Consider the following 25,870-nt stretch of genomic DNA (forward strand, 5'->3'; position numbering starts at 1 on the left):
TGACTCCTTAATCCCCACAGAATCCAGTTCTATCTTAGTTTGTTGTTCAGAACACACAGTGATCTGGTCAGGTACCAGCCATCCAGCTTATCCCCTGCTGCCTTCTAAATACATCATGTCCCTGCTGACTCAGAGCGTTGCCTTCATTTGGTACCTCCAAATGGATTTCAGACTTCAGGACTCACTCATGTCTTACCTTTTCCACAAGGCCTCCCTTGTTGGTTCTGCTCATAGTACAGGTTGAGCAATCCTTTCTCTGATCTTCTGGTGCTTCATACCTGTGGTACCTGTTTTCTTACTTAATTGAGTAATGCTGTATAGTCATTTAACTTCTTTAGTTCTTTTTTTCTCTTGTCTTCTTTACTGCATTTTCAAATTCATGGAGTTTAGGGATGGCCTTTTATTATGATTTATTAGAATTGAGCAATTTTAGTAAACTAGAAGGGAAAAAAAGAGTTATATTTTTGTTGCAGATACATTCAAAACCACTTAGATTAGGAGGGGCATATTTGGTTTCTACCTTATGGATTATTTTCTTTTAGTCAATATCTGTTTTATCAGTCAGCTATGACTACCACCTATTATAGTATCATTATAGCTCTAATTAATTGGAAATAAAGAGTTAAATTCTAGCAAGATGAAGGGTAAATAAAAGTTGTATTTTCTAAGTATAAGTCAAACTTGACTTATTTTTCTACCTTAATCATTATATTATTTTTATTTGCCTGAAATTGTAAATAGACAATGGATTAGCATAGTAAGACTTGAATATGTTACCTCTGTATTAGAAAGGAGTGTTATATGTACTTTTAGGGTGACGTTATTAAGTATCACAGATTATTGTTTACAGGGTGTGAGTTACCATCAAGTCAAAATGTAGGCAGCCCTGTAATGTTAAGGCAAGTCCATTTGGTCTTTTAGTGAGTTTAGTAGTTGAGTGGTTACAGTGATGACTCAATTCCAGTGCCCTCTTTTCTTCTTGTATTCTGTGTTGTGATTTAACTTTAATTTCTACCTTCATTTCCATTTATGTTAGAGAGATCAACCAGCTTTCACTCCTAGTGGAATATTAACTCCTCATGCCTTGGGTTCAAGAAATTCACCAGGTTCTCAAGTAGCCAGTAATCCGAGACAAGCAGCCTATGAAATGAGGATGCAGAATAATTCTGTAAGTGGCTTACTTTCATGTGGCATTGAAGAGTGAATATCAGATGCCTGTTGCAGTTGTGTGTGGGTGTGAATTTTATCACTTAGCCTGGAATTGTTTTGTTTTATAGTGTTAGTCAGTTTCTTTTGCCTCATGGTATTTTTAACTCTGTTAAATCCATCTTTATGAATATGAAGATATTTAAATGATGTGAAAGAATAGTATATGGGATAGTAGATGCAGCAGATGCATGTGCATATGAAGAGATAGCTAAATGGCTGCTGTGTTTCTGTAATGCAGTGGGACACATTGCTTACTCCTTCCCCAAAGAACTTGGTGGTGGATGGTGCTGGAAGCATGCCTGGGACACCCAGATGTCTCACAGCTGAGGCAAGACAGAAAGGGGTGGTTTACTCCCTTATTCTTCCTTTCCTTGTAGGGGTCAGTTATGGGCGTTTTGCAAAATGGTATTCCTCAGGCTATCAAATATAGGTCCTTCTCACTGCTTGAACTTTTGCTCTCTAATTCAGGCATGGAATAGATCTGAATAAATATTTTATATATTAAGGTAGCCCAAACTCTGGTTGCTTATTTGTAAACTCAGGAACTAAATGGATTTGCCTCACGGTGCCTCCTTGTTTGAGCTTTGTAATCTAAACTGCAGAAACAAATCAACCCACCTAGCAAGGCTGTACTGTGTCCACCAGGTTTCTGTTGTAGTGGCAACACAGCTCAGAGCACCCAGTGTGGCAGCAGCAGTGTTGAGGGAACAGACTGAACTAACAGTAGAGGGAGGAAAGATATTATGATGGGTTCAGTATTGTGCTATGATATGTACAAGGAAATTGCATAAGCTTGGATATTTACCTTTCGTTATTCTGTCATCCTATTGGTGCTCATATTCGTTATTAAAGGGAAACCTAGAGTGGAATTGTTGCCATATCAGGAGGCTGATTCAACTCATGTTCATGTAAATTAACACCTAGAAGTTTTAGGACCTTAAATTTGAATTTGAGAACTAAGATTTTGCATCTGGGATAATTAGCCTGGGTTTCTGTTGTGTTTTTGTTCCATTTGACTTTTGGTTTTTTGTCCCACTAACGGGGAGTTTTGGAGGGTCAGGGAAAGGGATTGCAGTGAGATACCTGAGTAGAGCAGAAAAAGCTGAAATACCCATCATTCAAGATTATAGTGACTATAGTTCCCCCAGAAGTGAACTGAGAGTGACTGTTATTCTTAAATGACCTGTTGATAGAATACTTTTTTTCTTAATGTCAGGGAGGCAAGTAGGTTTAAACTTTGCCAGCTGTGATTGCTTTGAGGCTTCCAGCATTACATTTAGGCTCCACAGAACTAGACTGTTTTATCAGTAATGTCTGCCGTAGGAGTAGGAATGGAAAGATTGGTGATCAGGTTGCTGGTTTCTGTCTTAGCCTGTCCTAACACAATTATTTTTATATAGAGGAGGTATGGAACTGAAATCTTTGTGAGTGGGATTTTTACCTAGAATGTTCTGAACTGAAGAAAATCATAAAACCAAATTACCAGTCCATTTAAAGGGAGCCTTCAAAGTTATGGATTTTTCCTGTTTTCTTTTTTCTTAGCTGTTGGGCATGTTAGTCTCCAGTACTTGTCCACTGATGGTCAACATTGTTAATGTTTAATTAGATAATTTCTTTTTTTTTTTTTTTGTCTTTTTCGTGACCGGCACTCAGCCAGTGAGTGCACCAGCCAGTCCCATATAGGATCCGAACCCGTGGCGGGAGCGTCGCCGCGCTCCCAGCGCCGCACTCTCCCGAGTGCGCCACGGGCTCGGCCCTAATTAGATAATTTCTGTTTACTCATGTATGTGGTTTTAAATTTTGCATTCTGAGTATGATTTCATTATATATGAGGCTATCTTCAGTTTAACAGATTTAATTATAAAAACAACTTTTTAAAAAAGAAATATTTGTATGAATTTGTATGAATCTGCTGTGTTCAGAAAGAAATACTTTCATTGGCAGAGACAGAGCAGTATAGATTTAGCATTAAATGGTGAATAGCTTCTTTTTTTTTTTAAAGTATATTTTTGTTATCTAAAGGTGGAGTTTATGTCTTGCTAGTCAAGAATCAATTTGGGAAAGTTTGCTTTTTGTAGAGCTTCTCTGTACTTAGACAATTGATAGTAATGTTACCCTCATCATTTAATCCAAATGGATTAGTGTAGAGTTTAAAAAAAAATGTGATGACTTACTGAATGGTTAACCACCATGAGTTCTCAATTTTAAAATAATTCAACTTACTTGGAATCTCTAATATACTGTGAATAACAGAAGGAAAACTTTACTGTGAAAATGATTTCTGCCACTAAAGTTACAGAAGATTTTCTTTTAATTCTTTTATTAAATATTAAAATATTTTAGGGCCCTATTATGTTTTTTTCTTTTTTTTTTGTCATTTTTGTGACCGGCCACACCGCGCTCAGCCAGTGAGCGCACCGGCCATCCTTATATAGGATCCGAACCCGCGGCGGAGCGCTACCCAGCGCCGCACTCTCCCCAGTGCGCCACAGGGGTCGGCCCTAGGGCCCTATTATGTTAATTGAATTAAGTACAAAGGGAAGATAATACTGAATTTAAAGTGGCAGCCAAGTCTTCGAAATACTCATAAAATCTGCATTTTTCTAATGACTAGTAGATTTTTATTTGTGCATTGAATTCTAAAACAGTACATGTAAAATACTTTAACAGTTATTTGGCAGAGTCTTATTAAAGTTGATTTCCACAGTGCTTGTACTAGTTTAAACACTTAATTTTTGAAGTACCCTCGTATATATTTTATGTATGTTTTTTCCCCTCACAACTTTGCTACTTGATAGGTGGAAAATGATTGTGAATTTATAACATGAGGGAACCATTAAAGGAAAACAAGTATGTAATTTTTAAAAATCTATAACATTAAATTTTTCTTTTTTCTTCTGAAAAAATCATTACCCTAATAATGTTAATTTTTTTGAGTTTAAGCATAGGAATTTTGGTGCTGTATTACTCTTTTGGGAGGGGTGGAATGGGGCAAGATCAGTCTCTGTACTTTCTAAATATGTTTACCATATCTATTTAGGAGCTTGAAAAAACATGTTACCATGAAGCGTGGTAGGTAATAGCAGTTGGATGTACCTTCTTGTGTAAAATGAATAATGAAGTCCTTCTTCTATAATGTAATTGTCTGCAGAGTCCTGCAGTATCTCCTAATGCGAGTTTCACATCTGATGGCTCCCCATCTCCACTAGGAGGAATTAAACGAAAAGCAGAAGACAGTGACAGTGAACCTGAGCCAGAGGATAATGTCAGGTGAAGCCATTTTTTGGTAGTGCTTTGTTAGCAAATTGCTGAGATAGATGCTGTCTAATTAATGCTGTTTAGCTTAGAGCAGCAGTGCCTTCAGAGGCTTGCCTGTGATCTTTTTATCCACCAGTGATTAATGTGGAGGGTTAGAATAGTCAGTAAATTCCAGTGAGATGTGTAAGCTGTAGCTGTTAAACGTAAGTATCTAGATTAGTATGCGTACAGGTTTTTGTTCTCCAAGCCACTTTTCCCTCTGAGACCAGCACTAGATCGGCTAGACATGAGGTGTTTAGCTCCGACTATGTGATCTGAATGTTACTGTTTGGAGATTACATTTTCAAGCTGCTTAACCTGGAAAGTTCAGTTACACTTAGACACTTAATATAGTTTGCTTTAATCTTTTTTTTTTTTTTTAATTTTATTTTGTCGATATACATTGTGGCTGATTATTGCTCTCCATCACCAAAACCTCCCTCCCTTCTCCCTCCCCCCTCCCCCCCAACAATGTCCTTTCTGTTTGCTTGTCGTATCAACTTCAAGTAATTGTGGTTGTTATATCTTCTTCCCCCCCCTGTTTTGTGTGTGTGTGTGTGTGTGTGTGTGAATTTATATTTTAATTTTTAGCTCCCACCAATAAGTGAGAACATGTGGTATTTCTCTTTCTGTGCCTGACTTGTTTCACTTAATATAATTCTCTTGCTTTAATCTTTTCATTTGCAAAGATTCTTTCTCAAAATGAAATATGCAAAAATCATTCTGTTAAGAGATAAATATGTATTTATTTTTTAAACCACAAACTTGCATATGCACAATTATGTTTCATGACAGAGGAGTTTCCCTTTAGCTATATACTTAAAATTTATAATAGGAAATTTTGATTCTTTAATTGATCCAGAAGTCTGGGATTGTTGTGTAATAAAATTAACAGGCTCTTGTGTAATAATTCCAGAATTGAACCCTGGGCTCCAAGTGCAAAAGGCCAACTATCTCCATAATTGTAGCTCATTAAGGATTTAGAAAAATGATATATTTCAAAGTTAAACAAGGCAGTAGTTGCCCACAGCCCATGCTTCTTAATATGTGGTTTGTGGTAATGATTAGAAACATCACAAGGGTCATATATATGGTTTGGCATTTTTCTACCATCCTTTGGTGTCAGATCCTTGTCAGCTTGTGATCAAACCGTCTTTAGTTTCTATCCTCTACTTCTATAACTCTGGATTTTCATCTTAGAGCATGTTTTTTGTTTTGTTTACTATGTAGCCATCATGACCAATACTAGTTTAATAGGTAACTTAATTAGTATTTTATTGTTTAATCCTGGTGCTGAGGATAATCAAGGTAGAAATGCTTCTATAAAGAAATGCTTTGGGCTCTTAGCTTTTATTTCATTAACAGTTTCTTTAAAATAGTGATAATCCATGTTATGGATAGAGGATATGTCTCCTAATTGTTGTTCTATGAATCCTTTGTGCGTGGCGGGGGGAATTAAAATTGGTATAGTGTAAGACTTCAGTTAATATGTGAGATCTGGCACATGTGGAAAAGAGCCCTTAATGGAGAATCATCTTGATGTTCTTGATCTGTCCTGATATATATATAAATATATATAGTTTTTAGTGTTCTTTGGTTTCTTTGTGTTCCTTAAGTAAAATATTTAAATCTTTTAGAGAATGAGATGAGAAATGGGCACTTAAAAAAACATATTTTGGGTGAAAATGTGGTTCTTCATGTTGTATTTTCAGTGATTAATGATAATTTAATGGATTGATTGACCTGCTTCTAGGTTTTAGCAGAATATACATATATATGGGCATGTATGTATATAGATATATAGAGATATAGAATGTGTGTCCATATCTATATATATCTCCTTCCTTTAAGCCATCAACAGCTTCTGGTTGAATGAGGGTTAAGGCACAAACAACGTTAGAGAGAGTAGGTATATACATAATTTCTGCCTAGTTCCCAGATTATTTTATAAACCATTTTTCACATTAAAAAAATTACCCATGGATGTCTTTATTAAAAAAGTAATTTAGTTGGCTTTTTTTTGTAGTTTAAATATATTTTAACAAATTGAGGAACTTGACGTATGTAAAGTATCTTCAGTATTTCCATCTTAAAATATAGTTTTAGAATTGTTGCACAACCAAAAAAAATGTAAAGAAATATTAAAATCTGAGCAAAAAAGTGTTCTGTATCTTTTTAAATAAATGGTTGTTCTCTTTTTCTTAAAATCTTTTTTTTTTTTTTTTTTTTTTAAAGATGTCCGGTAAGGGGACCTTAACCCTTGACTTGGTGTTGTCAGCACCACGCTCTCCCAAGTGAGCCACAGGCCAGCCCTTTAAAAATTTTTCAGTAGATTTATTTTTCATATTTATTTTCTGGTAGATTTTTCAATGTATTATAACATCACAACCTCAATTTCAGAGCAGAGGCAGAAGAGATGGAGATCTTAAAAAGGAAGAATGTTAAATTAGAAGAGCTTAATAGTTAGCTAAAAATTGGACTACATGGACTGCCTTTCTCAATCTGTAGCTAGTAAATTAAGGGCCACATTACTAAATGTTTTGCTAAATCTGTCAATCCAATTTAAAGAGTTGTACTCTCCATAAACTGTATATTCCCATAACCCATTGTCCATCTCTCTTCTATAACATGTGTTTTAATATCTGCGTACCCATTGGTCCTTCAGTCCCTGTGTGCCAGGGACCTCATTTTAGCCATCTCTGAGTCTCATGAACACTCAATTATTTTGCACTCTATACATGTATGGAGTGGAGGGTAGAACACACAGCTAGTCCCAATTTGTTACTGAGTCTCTCTCTTTTTTCTTTTATTTATTTATCTAATTTAATTTTTACTTTTGGCCACAAAACAAGTCTTAATGCATTTAAAAAGATCATAGAAAATATGTTTTCTGACCACAATAACAGAAGGAAGTTTAGAAAATTCACAAATGTGTGGAAATTAAACAAAACTCTCCTAAATAAACATTGGGTTAAAAAAAAGAATCACAGGAAAATTAGAGAGTACTTTGAGATAAAAATCATAGTGCAACATATCAATTTATAGGATGCAGGATTCATGCAGTGCTTAGAGGAAAATTTATACTTGTAAACACCTATATTAGAAATAAGAAAAATCTCAAATCAGTAATGTAAACTTGTACCTTAAGAGAATAGAAAAAGAGCAAACTATACCAAAAGCAGATATAAGTAGGAAATAACAAAGATTACAACAGAAAAATATGAAACAGGGAATTAAAAACAAAAAAACCAAAAGTTGATTCTTTAAAAAGATCAACAAAATTTGCAAACCTATATCTAGATTGACCAAGAAAAAAAGAGAGAAGACTGAAACTACCAAAATCAGAAATAAAGCAGAGGCATTATTACATTGTCATAATGGCTTTTTGTGGTGTTAAGATTTAGTTTCTTTCTCTTTCTCATTTGCATTTTTGTTCTACCAATGGGTTTTGTTCTTTCCTTTGTATTTGTGGTGGTGATTATCATTTTTCAGATTCCAGATGAAGGACTTCCTTCAGGATTTCTTGTAGGGGTGGCTGTGTGGTGATGAGCTCCCACAGTTTTTGTCTGTCTGGAAAATAGCCTATTATTCCCTCATTTCTGAAGGATAGCCTTGCTGGGTATAGTATTCTTGGCTGGCAGGTTTTTTTTCTTTTTCTTCAGTATATTGAGTATATCATCCCATTTTCTTCTGGCCGGTAGAGTTTCTGTTTCTGTTGAGAAGTATGCTGTTAGTGTGATAGGGGCTCCCTCATAGGTAACTTGACACTTTTCTCTTGCTTCTTTTAAAATTCTGTTTGTCTTTGAGCTTTGCCAGTTTGACTACAGTGTATCTTGGAGAGGACCTTTTTGGGTTGTATCTGTTTGGGGATCTCTGAGCCTCCTGGACCTGAAGGTCCATGTCTCTCCCTATACCTGGGAAATTTTCCATTATTATTTCTTTGAATAGGTTTTGCCATGCCTTTTCCTTTCTCCTCCCCTCCTGGAACACCCATGATTTGAGTGTTTGTGAGCTTAAGGTTGTCTGCTAGCTCTCTTAGATTTTCTTCATTTTTAAAATTCTTTTTTCCTTTTTTTTTTTTTTTTTGTCTGCCTGGGTTATTTTGAAAAGAGTGTCTTCAAGATCAGAAATTTTTTCTTCTGTTTGTTCTAGCCTGCTGCTTAAGCTCTCCGTTGTGTTTTTTCTTTAGTTGAGTGAATCTTTCAGTTCCATGAGTTCTGCTACATTTTTTTAAAGGTATTATCTCTTTGTCCTTTTTCTCCTTCATGTCTTGTATTTTTTTCCTTGTTTCATTATGTTGTCTAACTGAGTCTTCTCATTTCTCAGTGAGTTTCCTTAAGATTGCTGCTCAGAATTCCTTTTCAGTCATTTTAAGGGTTTCCTGCTCTATAGAGTCTGATATTTGAGAATTACTATATTCTTTTGGTAGTGTCATATTTTCTTGGGTTTTTATATTTCTGGTACCTCTATGTTGATGCCTGGTTATCTGGTGGAGCAGTTGCTTCTTTTACTACTCTGGAGTGGGCCTTGAGGAGAGAGACTTCCTATTTCCAGTCTCTGCTGGTGACTCTCCTAGTTGAGCATCTGGCAGGCTTCCTGCACGGTGGCTGTGCCTACTGCTGTGGTGTCAAGCTGCTTTTCTATCAGCCATGGCTGTGGTGTTCCACCCTCATGAAAGTGGTGTTTTTGGCATACTCTCCTGCCTGCTTCTGGATGGAGGCGCCTGGCCTCGGCTCCTGTCTAGGACCCTGAGCACGCTCTCTTGCCTGCTTTTGGGAGGTGGGGATGGGCTCCCTTGGCTCCTGCCTATAACTGCAGATGTTGCTCTCTTGCCTGCTTCTGGGTGGGTGGAGGGGGTGGCTGCCCTCAGCACCTGCCTAGGACCCAGGTGTTGCTCTTTTGCCTGCTTTCTGGGCAGAGGGAGTGGCTGCCCTTGGCCTTTTTTTCTTTAGATGTAGTTTTGTAATGGTCTTATCAGAATCAGTGTTTGAGTTTTTGATATTTAACTGTTATTAAGTTGATAATAAATCCTATGAAAGTGGATTTTTTACAAATAAATGAATCTGTGTTAGCATTACTGTTTAACTCATTCACATTTCCCCTGGATAGTAAATATAAATTGACTTGGGATATAAATCATCAATCTATTACTGAAAGTATATTAATTCAGCATAAACTGACTTTGCCTGATTTTTAGGTTATGGGAAGCTGGTTGGAAGCAGCGGTATTACAAGAACAAATTTGACGTTGATGCGGCTGATAAGAAATTCCGTCGTAAAGTTGTACAGTCTTATGTTGAAGGACTTTGCTGGGTTCTTCGATATTATTACCAGGTACAAAATGAATATTTTCCTCTCAATCTCTAGCTAATCATTTTAGAAAGATAGTATTATGTATGATAATGTATATTATTTAGCTATATTCTGAAATGAAACCCAGACTCAGTTTTTTAAGCTTTCTTCTCAGAAATTCATAACCATAAATAATATATTTGTCAAGACTTTGAAGCTCTGTAGGTGTTAACATATAAACAAAGCTAATTTTTTGTTGTGTTAAAGGGTTTTCAACATCAAGTAATTGAGTTGACCGTATTTTGTTTTTAAGATGATTTAGAGTTTAGTGTTTTTTTTAATTGGAATTTTAAAATAACTAGGTAATTAATTGGCAGTCACTAAATGACAGAGCCTGGAAAATACCAATAAGAATTTGAGAGGAATTTGAATGATACGATTGTCTCTGTAATGTAGTGATGTTACATGGGATGCATTCTAATTGGAGTAATCTGTATCTGCACTTTTTGATAATTGAGTTGTCGGATTGCCCAGAGATTAGGTAGACATATTGAGGATCGTAACACTGATAGTGTCTGGTTTCATGAGAGCAAACCAAGTTAAGTCTGGTGTGATTGGGAAATAGATGAGGTTTGTCAGTAAGAAGAAAGTAGAAAGTAACAATGCACCAAGTATCCACTATAAAATATTCTATTTGTATGTTTTACTTCTACTCTCAACATTATAATTTGCTAGGTACAGAGTCAGAACACATGTCAGGAAGACATCTCTTTTCTATGAGTATAATTTGATTTTATTTTCTTTTTGGCATGTTTACTCAAATATTTTTATGAAAGTTGTCATGTGAAAATATAGTGAATTGTAAAATGAAACTTTTGGCTGTTTCATTCTCAACCACTGTTCTAATGATGTTCCTAATCACCTACATGCTAAGAAAATGTTAGCTATATCTGCTCTTGGTTTTATTTGATGATGTCAGCTCTAGAGTTGGAAAGTAATGTCATCTAATATATTTTAAGGATAAAAATTTTCACCAAATTGTTTTGTGAATATAGTTTGACATTAACTACTGATTATTCAAGATGCTTTGCAGTATTTCTTTAGACAAGGAGCCAAGCAGTCAAGCAGAAAGTTCAGATTTAATTAAAACAGTTTTTAGGAATCATGGAAAAATTAATATATGGAATATATACCAAAAGTCATATGTTTTGTAAATACAGTGTTATAGGTTAATAGTTTAATTTTTGTTTTTCAGTCTTTTCATCATTAACACAAGTTTTTGCTTTTGTTATTTTTTGTTTGTTTTTAATGATTCTAGGGCTGTGCTTCCTGGAAGTGGTATTATCCATTCCATTATGCACCATTTGCTTCAGACTTTGAAGGTATTTCAGATATGTCTTCTGATTTTGAGAAAGGTACAAAACCGGTAAGCTTGATTATTTGGAGTCATAAAATTAATAGAATTTTGGATTAGATAATAATTTGGGGTCTTATATTTAAGTTTTTTCTTTCTTGCAGTTTAAACCACTGGAACAACTTATGGGAGTTTTTCCAGCTGCAAGTGGTAACTTTCTACCTCCATCATGGCGGAAGCTCATGAGTGATCCCGTGAGTCTCTTAGTATTTTGAGTGTGTTGTTAACTGGGTTTTTGTCAAATACAATCATGCATTGCCTAATGATGGGAATACTTTCTAAGAAATGTCTCTAGGCAATTTCAGTTTTGTGCAAATATCATAGAGTGTACTTACACAAATCTAGATGGGATAGCCTACTACAAATCTAGGCTATATGGTATAGCTATTATAATCTCGTGGGATCACTTATATTTTCAGTCTGTTGTTGACCAAAGTGTCATTATGAGGTACATGACTGTATTTTATTAACATTAGTCACAATTGCTTTTGCCTCTCATAGTTAAAATGGTGAAATGCAGAAACAAAGTATTTGAGTTCTGTATATTTTTCACTATATATATATGTCTGTGTGTGTATATATATATATCTTTTTTTTCCCCCCTGCTTTCTTTGGCCATCAGTACACTACCCAGTAAATAAAATTGATTTGTGTTAGGGAAAAATTCTTAAAACAGTCATTTTGTTCTTAGCCTACCTGTAGGTCTTCATTTTTATTTTTTCTAGCCGTGCATGGTACTACCAGATCTCTGGCTTACCTGAAATCACCTCTGAATTTGTTATGTGTGCTAGTTAGAAAGAGTGAGACCCAGCCAGGAAGTAGGAATTGTTAGAGTAAATAAACTCACTGCCAGCCTGCCTGCGGCCCACAGTTGTCAGTTCTAAAATTCTTCTATTATAGTGCCTTTTCTTTTCATCTTTTAAAATAAAATTTGTTAATTTTGTTTTGCTACACTTGGGAATAATAACCTCATATCTTAATAACATTTTTAAAAGGAATGTACCGCATTTTCTCATCAGCCTGATAACTTGAGTGAAAGTCAGATCAAATTCTTTATGACAGATATGTGTGACTTTTGCTTTGATTCTTTACATTTCTCCCTGATACAGGATTCTAGTATAATTGACTTCTACCCTGAAGATTTTGCTATTGATTTAAATGGGAAGAAATACGCATGGCAAGGTAAAATTTAGACATCATTCCTTTTTGTTAAAACTTTTCGGTAAAACTGTGGAAAAAACATGATTTATGGGATGAAAGAATTCTGTAAAAGATAAATATTTTAAGAGTTATATGTGAAAAATTGATATTTCTTTGTTCAACCTGAGATTAGCAATGATTAATAGTAGTTTTAATAGTGACATTCTGATAAACAGTAAATTAGGTTGAAATAGGTTAATAATTACACCTTTTGTCTCCTTTATGATTAATTAATGGGACTGTTCTTTCAGTCAGTAGCTCAGAATATCTTTTGAGGTTGTTGAGAGATGTAGAAACATGACAGCGTTTATGTGGAGATTCACTTATATTCCATGGAAACTTCTGAAAAATATACTAGAAACTTTTGTTTAGTTTAAATACTCGCCACTGATTATTATTACCTATTATTTTTTCATTTCTTCAATTAAAAGATTTTGTAGGAATGGCAATATAAAATTAGTACTAAATTTAAGGTGCTATTCACCACTCAACCAATATGTGATAATGATTGGCTATAAAACACAATAAAGAAATTTCTCTCACACAGTAAGCAAACTATCGTTTCACACCAAAGGCCCCGTTTAGCAAATCATTTTACCTTTTCTTCCACCATACATTTTTCTAGGAAAATAAGTACATTTGGTAAAACCATATTTTTACTTTTTCCTTGATTGCTTCCTGTGATTGGGAATAAATAAAATGACTTAAAGAGAATTGTGAGGCAAAGTGGCATAAATAATAATTTACCAATTGAAAAATCATAATTTTATGAAATTTTGGAGTTGACTTTTGCTTTATGTAGTAGCAGAAATTTCATGTTACTTTAATGGAATCATAATGGGAAATGCACCCCATTGGTTGGGGTTATGTAAGTGATGTGCTCCATGGTCTTAATACTGCTGTGTATGGATTGGAGTCTCAGGTTGTTTTTGAAGGCCCTTTGTGGAGTATGTTTTGATTAAAGTAGAGAGGAGGCATAGGAGAATGGGGGGGTGATAAGGTAAAAATAATAAATAATTAAATCTTTTCCTGGGTTTATTAAATAAACAGATAATTAAACATATAAATGTGCACATGACTTGCCAACTATATCATTGTATTATATGTCATCTCTATTACTGATGAGATATTTTCAGTATAATTTAACTCCAGGGGAAAAGTAAGGTAATGTACAACTGTTCCAGTTTTTCCACATCCTCACCAACATTTGTTATTTTCTGTTTCTTAATAATAACCATCCTAATGGGTATGAAATGGTATCTCATTGAGTTTGATTTACATTTCCCTAATGATTAGTGATATTGAACATATTTTCATGTGCTTATGAGTCGTTTCTGTATCTTTGGAGAAATGTCTGTTCAAATCCTTTGCCCATTTTTGAATTGTGGTGTTTGATTTTTATTGTTGCATTGTGGGAGTTTTTATATATTTTAGACATTAAATATATTTTCTTCCATTCTTTGGGTTGTCTTTTCACTCTGTGATAATATCCTTTTATGCACAGTAGTTTTTAATTTTGATGAAGTCCAGTGTATCTTTTTTGTTGTTGCTACTTCTTTTTCCTTTGATGTTATAGCTAGGAAATCATTGCCAAATCCAATGTCATGAATCTTTCCCCTTATGGTTTTTTTTTTTTTTTTTTTAAATTTTATTTTGTTGATATACATTGTGGCTGATTATTGCTCCCCATCACCAAAACCTCCCTCCCTTCTCCCTCCCCCCCTCCCCCCCAACAATGTCCTTTCTGTTTGCTTGTCGTATCAACTTCAAATAATTGTGGTTGTTATATCTTCTTCCCCCCCCCCCAGTTTGTGTGTGTGTGTGTGAATTTATATATTAATTTTTAGCTCCCACCAATAAGTGAGAACATGTGGTATTTCTCTTTCTGTGCCTGACTTGTTTCACTTAATATAATTCTCTCAAGGTCCATCCATGTTGTTGCAAATGGCAGTATTTCATTCGTTTTTATAGCTGAGTAGTATTCCATTGTGTAGATGTACCACATTTTCCGTATCCACTCATCTGATGATGGGCATTTGGGCTGGTTCCAACTCTTGGCTATTGTAAAGAGTGCTGCGATAAACATTGGGGAACAGGTATACCTTCGACTTGATGATTTCCATTCCTCTGGGTATATTGCCAACAGTGGGATGGCTGGGTCGTATGGTAGATCTATCTGCAATTGTTTGAGGAACCTCCATACCATTTTCCATAGAGGCTGCACCATTTTGCAGTCCCACCAACAATGTATGAGAGTTCCTTTTTCTCCGCAGCCTCGCCAGCATTTATCGTTCATAGTCTTTTGGATTTTAGCCATCCTAACTGGGGTTAGATGGTATCTCAATGTGGTTTTGATTTGCATTTCCCGGATGCTGAGTGATGTTGAGCATTTTTTCATATGTCTGTTGGCCATTTGTATATCTTCCTTAGAGAAATGCCTACTTAGCTCTTTTGCCCATTTTTTAATCGGGTTGCTTGTTTTCTTCTTGTACAGTTGTTTGAGTTCCTTATATATTCTGGATATTAATCCTTTGTCAGATATATATTTTGCAAATATTTTCTCCCACTCTGTTGGTTCCCTTATGTTTTTTTTGTAAAAGTTTTATAGTCTTAGCTCTTACATTGAGGTCTTTGATCCATTTTGAGTATATTTTTGTGTATGGTGTAAGGTAAGGGTCCATCTTCATTCTTTGCATGTGGATATCCAGTTTTTCCAGCACCGTTTATTGAAAAGACCATCCTTTCCCTGTTTAATGGTCTTGGCACTCTTGTCGAAAATCAATTGCCCATACGTATGAGAGTTTATTTGGGAGCTCTCTATTCCATTGGTTTATATGTCTGTCCTTAATGCTGGTACCATACTCTTGTAATTACTGTAGCTTTGTAGTTAGTTTCAAAGTCAGAAATTGTGAGTTTTCCAACTTTATTCCTGTTCGAGATTGTTTTGGCTATTTGAGGTCCTTTGAAATTCGGTATGAATCTTAGGATGGGTTTAAACTTTGACCTTTAATATTTTTATATTGTATGTAATATTTTATATAAATTTCTCACTTATTAGGCTTAGTAGCAAGAACATACTTTCCTTGGGGTAAAATTTAATTCTATTAGGGAATATAATTATTTCCTGATACTTGTTTTGAAAACTTAGTGAAAGTAACGGTAATACTTAGATAAATTCTTGCCTGGGTTGAGTACATCTTAAAATGATAGGAGATAAAATATATTTGAGTACTTTTCCAACATCTTTTGAGTATTTGTACTTACCAACATTGTATGTAATTTAATAGCAATATTATGTTTTTGTAAAATTTGCTTAGTATAGATATATAGCATAATTGTTTTGGTTGCTATATATTTTATACGTGAACAGAGAATTTAAGTAATTTGATCAGAGTCACACAGAAGCAGAGCAAAGATGTAAACCCAGAGAGTCTGACTCTAGAGCTCACATTTGAAATAACTATTTACCTAAATCTTACCACTACTTGGGCTACCTCTGGGTGGTTGAGAGGATTAAATGAAGTAATGCATGTAAAATAGTAAGTGCTTAGAAGACATTCGCTGCCATTCCCATTTTTGCTATCAGCTCAGTCTCAAGCATTATTGTTATTATACCTGGATGTAAGACATTCCTTTCTACCCTGCCTGGTGGGGCCGATTTGTTGTGTAATAACTTTATTGCTAATCTTATAAATTACAGATTGGATTTAGTTGCTGGAATTGATATTGTAGGAACTTCTTAATAGTAAATTTTTTTTTAGATCCTAAATCTAGTAGGTAGAAAACAAAAGCTCAGAAGTGCCGTAGTTTCTCATTGATATATTTCTCTTAAGTGTCTTACTAAAAAAACTTGAACAACTCTTTAGGTTTTTTTTCATGTAAGTGTTTACCAGTAATTGAAATAGCCTGAGAAATGACAGATACTAATATCCATGAAAATACTTTTTTTAGGCCCTTCAAAATTCATACTAGAACTTAGTTTCTTTTTAACTGAAGAAAAAAAAAAAGGATCTCCTATTAGGTAGTATAATTGAACAAGTTTCCTAACTTTGAAAATAAAGGAGCTAAATGATTAATGATAACTTTGGAAACCGTTTCATTTCTCATAATTTTAAAGGAAATAATCTCAAATATAGTAGTTTTGAGTTGCAGTAATTTCAAAATTATTTAGCTCTATTTAGCATTTGTCGTTGCTATTAATCATAATATTTTTATTAGGCAGAATACTATTTATATTGTACAGAGCAGAACATATACATTCTTTAATAACTTTGTATATTTTTCTAGTAATAGATATTGTATTAATGATATACTTCTTTGAAAATTATGCTTATGGGTCAAAATAAAGCAATGCCTTTAATTCCAGCATGCTTCAGAGGATCATTTTCAACCCCAAAATGAACAGGATCTGTTTTATACCCTGCCCACAAGTTATTTAAGCTTGTTTGTAAAGATTTTTAAAAATATAATCAGTAGGCTTTAAAATGTAAACAGAATACTCTGCAGTTTTAGTATTGGAAGAGACCTCCCATGTATTCTAGTTGAACAGAATTTCTGAGTATTTTAGTAGAATGACCTCATTTTACAAAAGAAGAAACCAAAGACTAGAAAGATGAAAGGACAAGGTTGAGCCCCAAGGAGATTAACTGGCTTGCCTGGGGGACATCTTAGTAAATAAGGCAAGAACACAGACTGGTATCCAGGTGGCCACTATTCATTTCATTTAAAAATTTTATCACCACAGAGTTAAGATTCAGAAAACATGATTTTCCCTATGAGCCATTTTAAGAATGAAAAATATGTAAAAATTTTTTTTTTTTTACTACCATGTAGAAAATATTTGTATCTTAGTCTTGGCTAAATGAGACAGAGTTCAGTTCCAAAATATTTTTGTATCAACAAGGGTACTCTGTTAGAAACATTTATTTGGATCAGTGGTAAACTGGAATTTAGGTGATCCTGATAGCTGCGGCTGTTCATGTGTGTTTGTGTCCCCAGGTGTTGCCCTGTTGCCATTCGTGGATGAGCGAAGGCTGCGAGCTGCCCTAGAAGAGGTATACCCAGACCTCACTCCAGAAGAGAGTAAGAATTACACTTCTGCTTAGGGAGCATTGAGTCTGTGTAATATAGACTTTACATTTCCATATAAAATTAGACCTTTCTTTGTCACATTTGTCAAATTGCCTGAATGAAGGGTTCATAAATCATTGATTGTACTTTAAAACAAATGTTAACTTTGCTTCTTAATTTATTATCTGCAAACCAAGTAGTACTTAACTTACAATTGTTTGTTAATTTTATTAAAAAGCAACACTTCAAGGTTATCCTTTGACTTTTTTATTCCTATATGATGTGCATACACAAAGGTATTTTGCTTGTTGGGAAGATATTCATTTCTTCCATCTACCTTCTTCTCTACATCTCCCCCCACCCTCCCCAATAATCTGACTTGAAAGGTTAGGGTGAAATAAAAGCATGTGACCTTAGGGTGCTAACTTAAAATGTTATTTTTCATAAAACATAGCATTTTGTAATTAATACTGACAGTAAAAAGTGTTCAGATTGGGAAATTGCAAAACTGGCCTCTATTGAAAAATATATTTAATACCAATATAATAAGCCTGTAGAACAATTTTCTATCAACTCTCTACTACAATTTGTGTTTCCTCAGAGAATGTTTATATATTTCTTCCAGTAAGAAACTGAGTTCTTTATAAATAAGAAAACCTAGCTCTTTGTCTTATAATATATTCAGATATTCCTTCAGTGATTTTTTTTTTTTGATAGCCATTGATCTTTGAAACCTTACTGTCAGAGTATTTTTTCTTACTTAAAGGCACATCACACATTTAGGTTTATCACTTTTAAATTATTTTTTGTAAACATTATATTAAGTTTTTAAAACTTAGATGCTTTTCCTTGTTTTATTCTCATCAAAGTTGGTCTTGTAGATACACTTGTTTGATGGGTAGGTCTTATTCTTTTCTTACTTTCCCCCCAGTCAGAAGAAACAGCCTTGGAGGCGATGTCTTATTTGTGGGGAAACACCACCCACTCCACGACTTCATTTCAGAACTGTATCAGACAGGTTCCACAGAGGTATGGTGTACAATTTGCTTAATTAATTTATTCAGTTTATTAAAAATGCATTTTTAAAAATTTTGGTAAAGTATACATAACATAAAATTTACCACTGTAATCATTTAAGTGTATAATTCTGTGGCATTAAGTATATTCAGTTTTGGGCAACCATTCCCACTGTCCATTTCCAGAATCTTTTCATCTTCACAAACAGAAATTCCGTACCCATTAAATAATATTAAACACTCTTTCCCTATCCTGCCCTCTTGCCAGCCTCTGGTAACTTATCTTCTACTTTCTATCTCTATGAATTTGCCTATTCTTGGTACCACACATAAGTATAATCATATATTATTTGTCCTTTGTGTCTGGCTTATTTCACTTAGCATAATATCTTCAAGGTTCATCCAGTGTTGTAGCATGTACTAGAATTTCATTCCTTTATATGGCTGAATAATATACCATTGTATGTATGTGTCACATTTTGTTTATGCATTCATTTGCTGATGGACACTTGGGTTATTTTCACCATTTGGCTCTTATGAATAATGCTGCTATGAATGTTGGTGTACAAGTATCTGCTTGAATCACCGTTTTCCATTCTTTGGGTATATAATCAGGAATGCATTTTTCCACAGCCAATGGATGTACCACCTGAGCTATGTCATGGGATTCAAGGAAAGTTTTCTTTGGATGAAGAAGCTATTCTTCCAGATCAGTAAGTATTCATTTGTATATAATTGAGGTGACAAGAACAAGCAGTTTAGTTAGTGTTTTTCCCTTGTTGTCTAAATGTTTTATTTTCTAGTAATATTGAGAAAATTATATTAAAAACGAAACAGAACCCTGCTATAGTAGAAAAGGTTTGGATTCAAAGCCCAGCTCATCAACATAGTAGCTGTGTCATCTTGTGCAATGAGCTCTGGGGGTCCCTGAAACTCTTTCACGGCATCCACAAGGTCAAAACTATTTTCATAATAATACTAAGATGTTATGGCGTTATTTGCTTTTCTCTCTGTTTCTCTCTTGAGTGCACAGCGGAGTTTTTCAGAGGCTCAATATAGTGTGATAGAAGTAGAGAAGAGAATCCAGTTATTAAATTTATATTAAGCCAGATATTAATGAAATTTTCAAAAATGTGAAGGAATGATGCTCTTCATGTTTATTTTTGTTTTGCTTTTTAAAAAAGTTTTTCATAAAATTGTAATAGATTTATAATCTTTAATTTAATATTTTAAAAATTTCTTAGTTTTAATTTTTAATAGGTAAATACTGGTAAATATAATCAACATAAACAAAAGCTCTTTGAGGTCCTCAGTAATTTTTAGGAGGGTGAAAGGGTTTTGAGACCAGAGTTTGAGAATTGCTGCTCTAGGGTATAGTCATTTCTTAGTATTTGTGAGTGATTGGATTCAGGACCCCCGTGGATATCAAAGTCCAAGGATGCTCAAGCCCCTGATGTAAAATAGTGTAGTGTTTGCATATAACTTATGCACATCTTCCTGTATGCCTTTAATCATCTCTAGATTACATATAATACCTAATACAATGTAAGTAGTTGTTATACTGTATTGTTTAGGTAATAACGATAAGAAGAAAACATCTGTACATGTTCAGTACAGATGCAATTTTTTTTTCCCAAATATTTTCCATCCACGGAACATCCATTGATGCATAACCCACAGTTATGTAGGGCCAATTGTATATCCAGGAATGGAATTGCTGATCATAGAGATGTGTATATCTTCATCTTTTCTAGATAGTATTGGGGTTTTTTTTTTTCTTTCTTTCTTTCTTTTTTTTCTTTTGTAATAGACTTTAAATTTTTATAGCAGTTTAAGGTTTAGAGAAATTTAACAGAAAATACAGATAAAGTTTCCATTACCCTTTCCCCTTCCTCCCAGCACATGTGCACGTGTACACACACACACACACACACACACACACACACACACACACACACACACACACACACACACACACACACACACACACACACACACACACACACACACACACACACACACACCTTTCTTCTGTTATTAACATGTTATAGTAGTATTGAGTGATTTTTACACTATGTTGTAATCCCAGTGGCAGTTCGTAAGAAATCTTGTTGCTCTACAATTTGGTAAATCTTTGTAATTGTCATTACTTTAATTTTTATCAATCTGGTGGAAGCTTATTGGCATCTTGTTGTGGTTTAGAGTTGCATTTCTCTTAATACTAATGAGTTGCGTTACTGTGATTACATAATTACATAATGCCTTATGGTTAGTGGTTAACCATTTGGTTTTCTTCATTTGTGACGTAACTTTTCTGTTTTTTCATTGGGTAATCAGTTTTCCCCCCTTTTTGGTTTGTAGGTATTCTTTACAAATTCTGGTGTAAATCCTTTGCACTTAATTGTTTTCTGTTTATGAGATAATGAACAAGGTAGACAGGGTCATTTTTTAAAGATATAAATGGTTATATTGTTTTTGTTAGTTCATTCTAATGATTTCTCTTTTCTACAGCCTGACATAGAAGCATCTTACTTCTACTTACATAAAAAGTTCCAATTTACAAATAGATGGTTCTTTTCTTGTTTTCTTTTAGAATGGTATGTTCTCCTGTTCCCATGTTACGGGATCTGACACAGAACACTGCAATCAGGTAAGTTTTCCAAAATTCATGGCACTTGCTCAGAACATAGCTCTGAATGTGCAGATAAATTTTTAAAAGACCTCAGATTCACAAGGAAGTGGCAGCTGTTAATCCACCAGTGCTTTGAGATTGGAGAGGCCCTGTGTTGCAGACCTCAAAGCAGAGGCTCTTGACTTTAAATTATGTATATTGTTAAGGTTACTGATTTAACAAGCTTGCTTATCGGTTTTCTGGTTTCCCCTGACAACCTCTAATTCTTGCTGGATTAAGAAAGTGGGGGATAGAGAGTAAGAGTTTCTAGTAGTTTGCTATAGAGGCAAAGAGACCTCTACACTCCAGAGTAGAGTATTATAACAGATGATTTTAGTTATGTTTATAGTTGTGACCCTGCAGAATTTCAAAACAAAAATATTACGTAGTATATTTTAGTTAAGAAGAGATAGAATGCATTTGTGAAAATTTTTATCACTAATTATTATAAACTTAAAGGGCTAATTTCTGCTATATGGAAAACTTAGTCATACCTCAGTTTTTCAATGCTGACAGCATTTTCTGTTGAGTAAAAATAATGTAAAATGTGATATGACTATTTAGAATAAAAACAAACTTAACTGCTCGTTTGTGTAATATAATTACTAATATTGGCAGCAGAGTTTAGTTGTTATTTTCTTCAATCTTTAGGCAAGACTAAAGCAAACACATCTCAGGTATTTAAGAATTTGGTAAAATCCTGCTAATCCTGAATCTTCCTTTCTCACCCATTTTTATTTCTCTCCCTTTCAGGAAATATTTTAGATTTTACTTAGATTTCTTACTGTGAAGTATAAGTATGCTTATATCCTATTTTTAATGGATTTAGGCAGTAACCGATTGCCATTGCTTTTATTTAAAGAAAACTATTGTGAGTTTGGGAAATCTTCCTGGATCGACTGCTTTCGTTTATCTTTACATGTAATTTTGTTGTTTATCTTTACACATAATTTGTCTTGATTCTTTGTCTTTGTGCTCTTTTGATAAGGGTGGGAGTACAGAATTGGAAGCCATGCTCCTAAGCCCAATACAAATAGTCTGGCTCTGACAGATTCGGTGTGGACACTGCGCATTAACCCTTGGGGTCTCTAGCTGCGCTGGTGCTTCAGGCCAGTGAATTCCATCAGTTCCCTCTTTGGATTATCACATTTGCTGTGCTCCCTAAATTTTTCTGCATATTTTCAAGGGCTTTTCTGCTTAGCTCTCTAAGAAAATAGTCAATTCTACTTAACTTTCTAATTGGGATAAAGAGGCTCGCCCAAAGGAGAGTTATAGAATTAATGGACCGATTCTGGAATGTTTGTTTGGATGATGTTAGTTTTGGTTGCTTGGTTATTTCTGAGCCTGCAGCAGTGTTTGTTTGGTACCCACTATGTTCAGAAGATTATTAAATTATAAAACAAATCCCAAATCTAGGTGCATATTCAGGTGCATATTGAAAATAATTTCATAATAAAATTGATTTAGTTAATTTCCTAAAGATTCATGGAAAGACCAAAGTTAACTTTTACTTTATGCAAAGTAATTTTTAGTATTTTCTCTGAGGGGTGCTTTTTAGGCCACTATCCGGTTTACTGTAGGTTTTGTTTGTGTGTTTGCTTTAGGGCTTGTTTTGTATCCCAGTGTTATATTTGCTTTATAAATGAAAATCTGAAAATGCAGCCTCCAGTGTAAATTGCCAGTCATTTTATTTTGACTCCTGGTATTTTTCTCCCTTCTCCATTTGGGTGCATCCAGTATCCCATTCCTTATGTGAGAAGTTGTTTCCTCAAATTGAGCTTAGGTCAGTTCTTCTCATCGCATTTGGTCTTATATGTACTTTTGAGAAAATATATTGTACAGGTTATGGAAGTGTTTTAAGTTCATAGAGGTACCCTTACAGAGTCAGTCAGCTGTGACCTAGGACATCATTGTTTTTCAAAATTGCTATTCCATAAATCATTCAACATATTAGTAGGTTAACTTTGAATAGAACTGAGCTATCGCCCCTTAATTTTCCCCATTCTGGTGTTCCTCTACTATTATAATTAGCTTAGACATAGTATTTTCCAAATAATTCCCTGTTAACTTTAAATATATAAAACCTTCTGTGTATGATTTTAAAATTACAGAGAAGTTATCTTCCCAGTGCAACTGCACAATTTTCTTTTCATCTAGAGGGATAAGTGCACACACACGTGCATACACACATGCTTTTGCTTTTTAAAGGCCTGTCATAATTTGATAGAGCCACAGCTTTGTGCCTGAATCCCTACTTCCTTAAAGGAAGATACCTCATCACTACCAGGCCGGTCCCTTCAGTACCCCTTTGACCTCTGTGCTTTCCTTCCATTGTTTATAGAGTGCTCTTCCCTTCTTTTCTCTGCCTACTCATGGCCGACCCTTTGTTGCTTTTCTTTTTTTCTAAGACATAATTTATAATTTATGTAATTTTTATATATGTTATTTTTGGCAGTAGCATTGTTAGGTTTTTCCTTTTTCTCTCATAGCACTAGCATAGTTCTAAACCCATATAAAAGCTCAATTGTTTATAGTGTTGAAACCAGTGTTTGCCAAAGTGTTTCAAGAGCCTGAGCTCTTTTCTTCAGAGGAGTGTTTCTCAAACTTTCTGTATTTGCCTTTGGTTGAATCAGGCAAGGAACAGAATGTTTTATCTCTTTAAGGAAATTTTTAAAAATTTTGATGTAACCATTTCTGTGGCATTTGTAACGCTCATAGTTGACAAGCAGATAAAGTCTGAAGGAAGTGGAATACATGCAGTCAGCAGTAGACTTGCTGGTGGAAAACACCCTCACTGCCTGCAGTGCTTTTTAGGACACTTTTTATGTCACCATCCTATAAACTCTTTAAGTGTTTTAAAACGTCAAGTATATGAATCATGAAATTTTCTCTGCAAGAATAGTTTACATTGGTTTGCTGATTTAGCGTTAATTATGAAATGTATCAGGAAAGGGTAGAGTAAAAATGGAACTTGATATTTGGAGTTTTCTGCTTTCTTTGTAAACTATGCTAGCACTCTCAAACAATAATATTACTTAAAATAGCATTTCTAAGGATAATTCTTAAAGTGAATTCGGTCAGAAAAAGGTGTACATGCCATTCCTTTTCTATTGAGATTTTGCTACAATATTTTCTTCTTACCATTAGTGTTGAAAGTGCTGCTTGTGATACAAATAAAAGCACTGCTCGGTTTCCTTATTTTCAACCATGCTTAGGTTATACATTTTTATTTATTTTGTTTTTGGTATATTTATGAAGACAATCGGGTGATTAAAATAATGGGGGGGGTTACCTGTCGAGGAAGGGACCCATTATGCTACTCGTGGGGGAGAGCTGGTGTGGTAGATAGAAGCTGATGCTGGGGGAGTCAGCACTGTTCAGCCTGCATTTGGGAAAAGTGGATAAAAATACTTCTGCTGTTTACAGAATCAGATGAAACATCATAAACCTAAGCACAATTTTCTTGCCTCAGCTGGGCAGCCTATTGAGTCCATAGGCTGTTCTGTTAACTAATTTCCTCCCTGTATTTAACTTTGCAGAGATTGAGGGTGCTTCTGTCCTTATCTCACTGTACTGCTTTTTCGCTACAGATGAACACTCCACAATTAATCTCTTTTGTTTTTGATGGTGAAAATTGTCCAAGGGTAAATCTCTACATTTTTTTCCCTTTGGTGCTCTTATCTGTAAGAATATAAATTTTATAAATCTGAAAAAAATGAAGGAACTTCAAAAGTTTGGGTCCATATAAAAAGTTCCCCTTGGATCTTTGCATAATAGGCTCTTGTCCAGTATGTCTGTTTCACTTTTAGGAAGTTTGAGTGTGGCTGATGTTACCACATTGGAAAAAGCACGTTTCTAAAAACATAAAAGGTCTTAGCATACATTTTGGGGGGCAAACTAAAATACTAGAAGTCAACCAGTGAAAGCTTAACTCATTTTACGAGAGAGTGTGTCTTCAGATTGTTCTCAAAGACACAAGGAAAAGGAATGCTTTAATATTTGGGATTGTAAGCAGTGTCTTTGTCCCTTCAGTGGGGACTTCCAAACTTATTTTTAGATACCCCTCTTCTGTCTCCTAATGGTTTGCACTATAGTAAACATATGGATCATTTTCTCATGTGTGGTTCTGAGGGGAAAAAGGGGAGATCTTGGAGATTGTTTTCCTATTGGCTTGGAAATTGTTTCCCTTTCAGGGCACAAATGTAAATAATGTAATTTTTAAAACAATTTTATTTAGGAATAATTGACATACTGTAATGTGATATTTGCTGAATAAATGGATTTGTTTTCCCAAACAATAGTTACAGGTGTTTTAAATCTCTTGTTATAACCATTGTCCTTTAAGAGAGATTATCCTTGTGACCCTGGCATTATCTCTTCTCCCTGAAAGCATGCTGTTACCTTGGCCATATTTTTCATTTTCCTACATGTCAGGTCTTTCTGTGCTTGTGTTGTAGGTCTTCATCTCAAGCCCTCGTCTGAATCTGATCTTCATTCTAGTTCCAGCCCTGCCATTCCATTTACTTTCCCAGCATTTCTATCTCAAATGCGTGTTGAAGGCTCTTGCCTAGACTTTGTTGGTGACCGCTTTCTGGCTGTCTCCATCTGCTGTCTTACACATTGCTGCTGGGTTATTCTTTCCAATGCATCTTTGATGACTTTTACTTCCTTACTGACCACTTGAAATGGCTTCACACTGTAG

At 34.7% G+C, this 25,870-nt stretch overlaps 1 protein-coding gene across 1 annotated transcript in view; it reads left to right on the forward strand.

Annotated features, from left to right (window-relative positions):
• The window catches only part of XRN2 (5'-3' exoribonuclease 2), an 83,964-nt gene that overhangs the window by 34,813 nt on the left and 23,281 nt on the right, over positions 1-25,870 (forward strand). The window contains exons 15-24 of the mRNA XM_063113925.1: positions 1,037-1,168; positions 4,361-4,479; positions 9,704-9,839; positions 11,116-11,223; positions 11,316-11,405; positions 12,321-12,393; positions 17,410-17,493; positions 18,413-18,510; positions 19,131-19,210; positions 21,091-21,147. Of these exons, the coding sequence (XP_062969995.1) occupies positions 1,037-1,168; positions 4,361-4,479; positions 9,704-9,839; positions 11,116-11,223; positions 11,316-11,405; positions 12,321-12,393; positions 17,410-17,493; positions 18,413-18,510; positions 19,131-19,210; positions 21,091-21,147 (977 nt within the window). The remainder of the gene's footprint in view (positions 1-1,036; positions 1,169-4,360; positions 4,480-9,703; positions 9,840-11,115; positions 11,224-11,315; positions 11,406-12,320; positions 12,394-17,409; positions 17,494-18,412; positions 18,511-19,130; positions 19,211-21,090; positions 21,148-25,870) is intronic.

The sequence above is a fragment of the Cynocephalus volans genome, chromosome 11 (genome assembly GCF_027409185.1).
Source record: "Cynocephalus volans isolate mCynVol1 chromosome 11, mCynVol1.pri, whole genome shotgun sequence".
Classification (NCBI taxonomy): domain Eukaryota; kingdom Metazoa; phylum Chordata; class Mammalia; order Dermoptera; family Cynocephalidae; genus Cynocephalus; species Cynocephalus volans.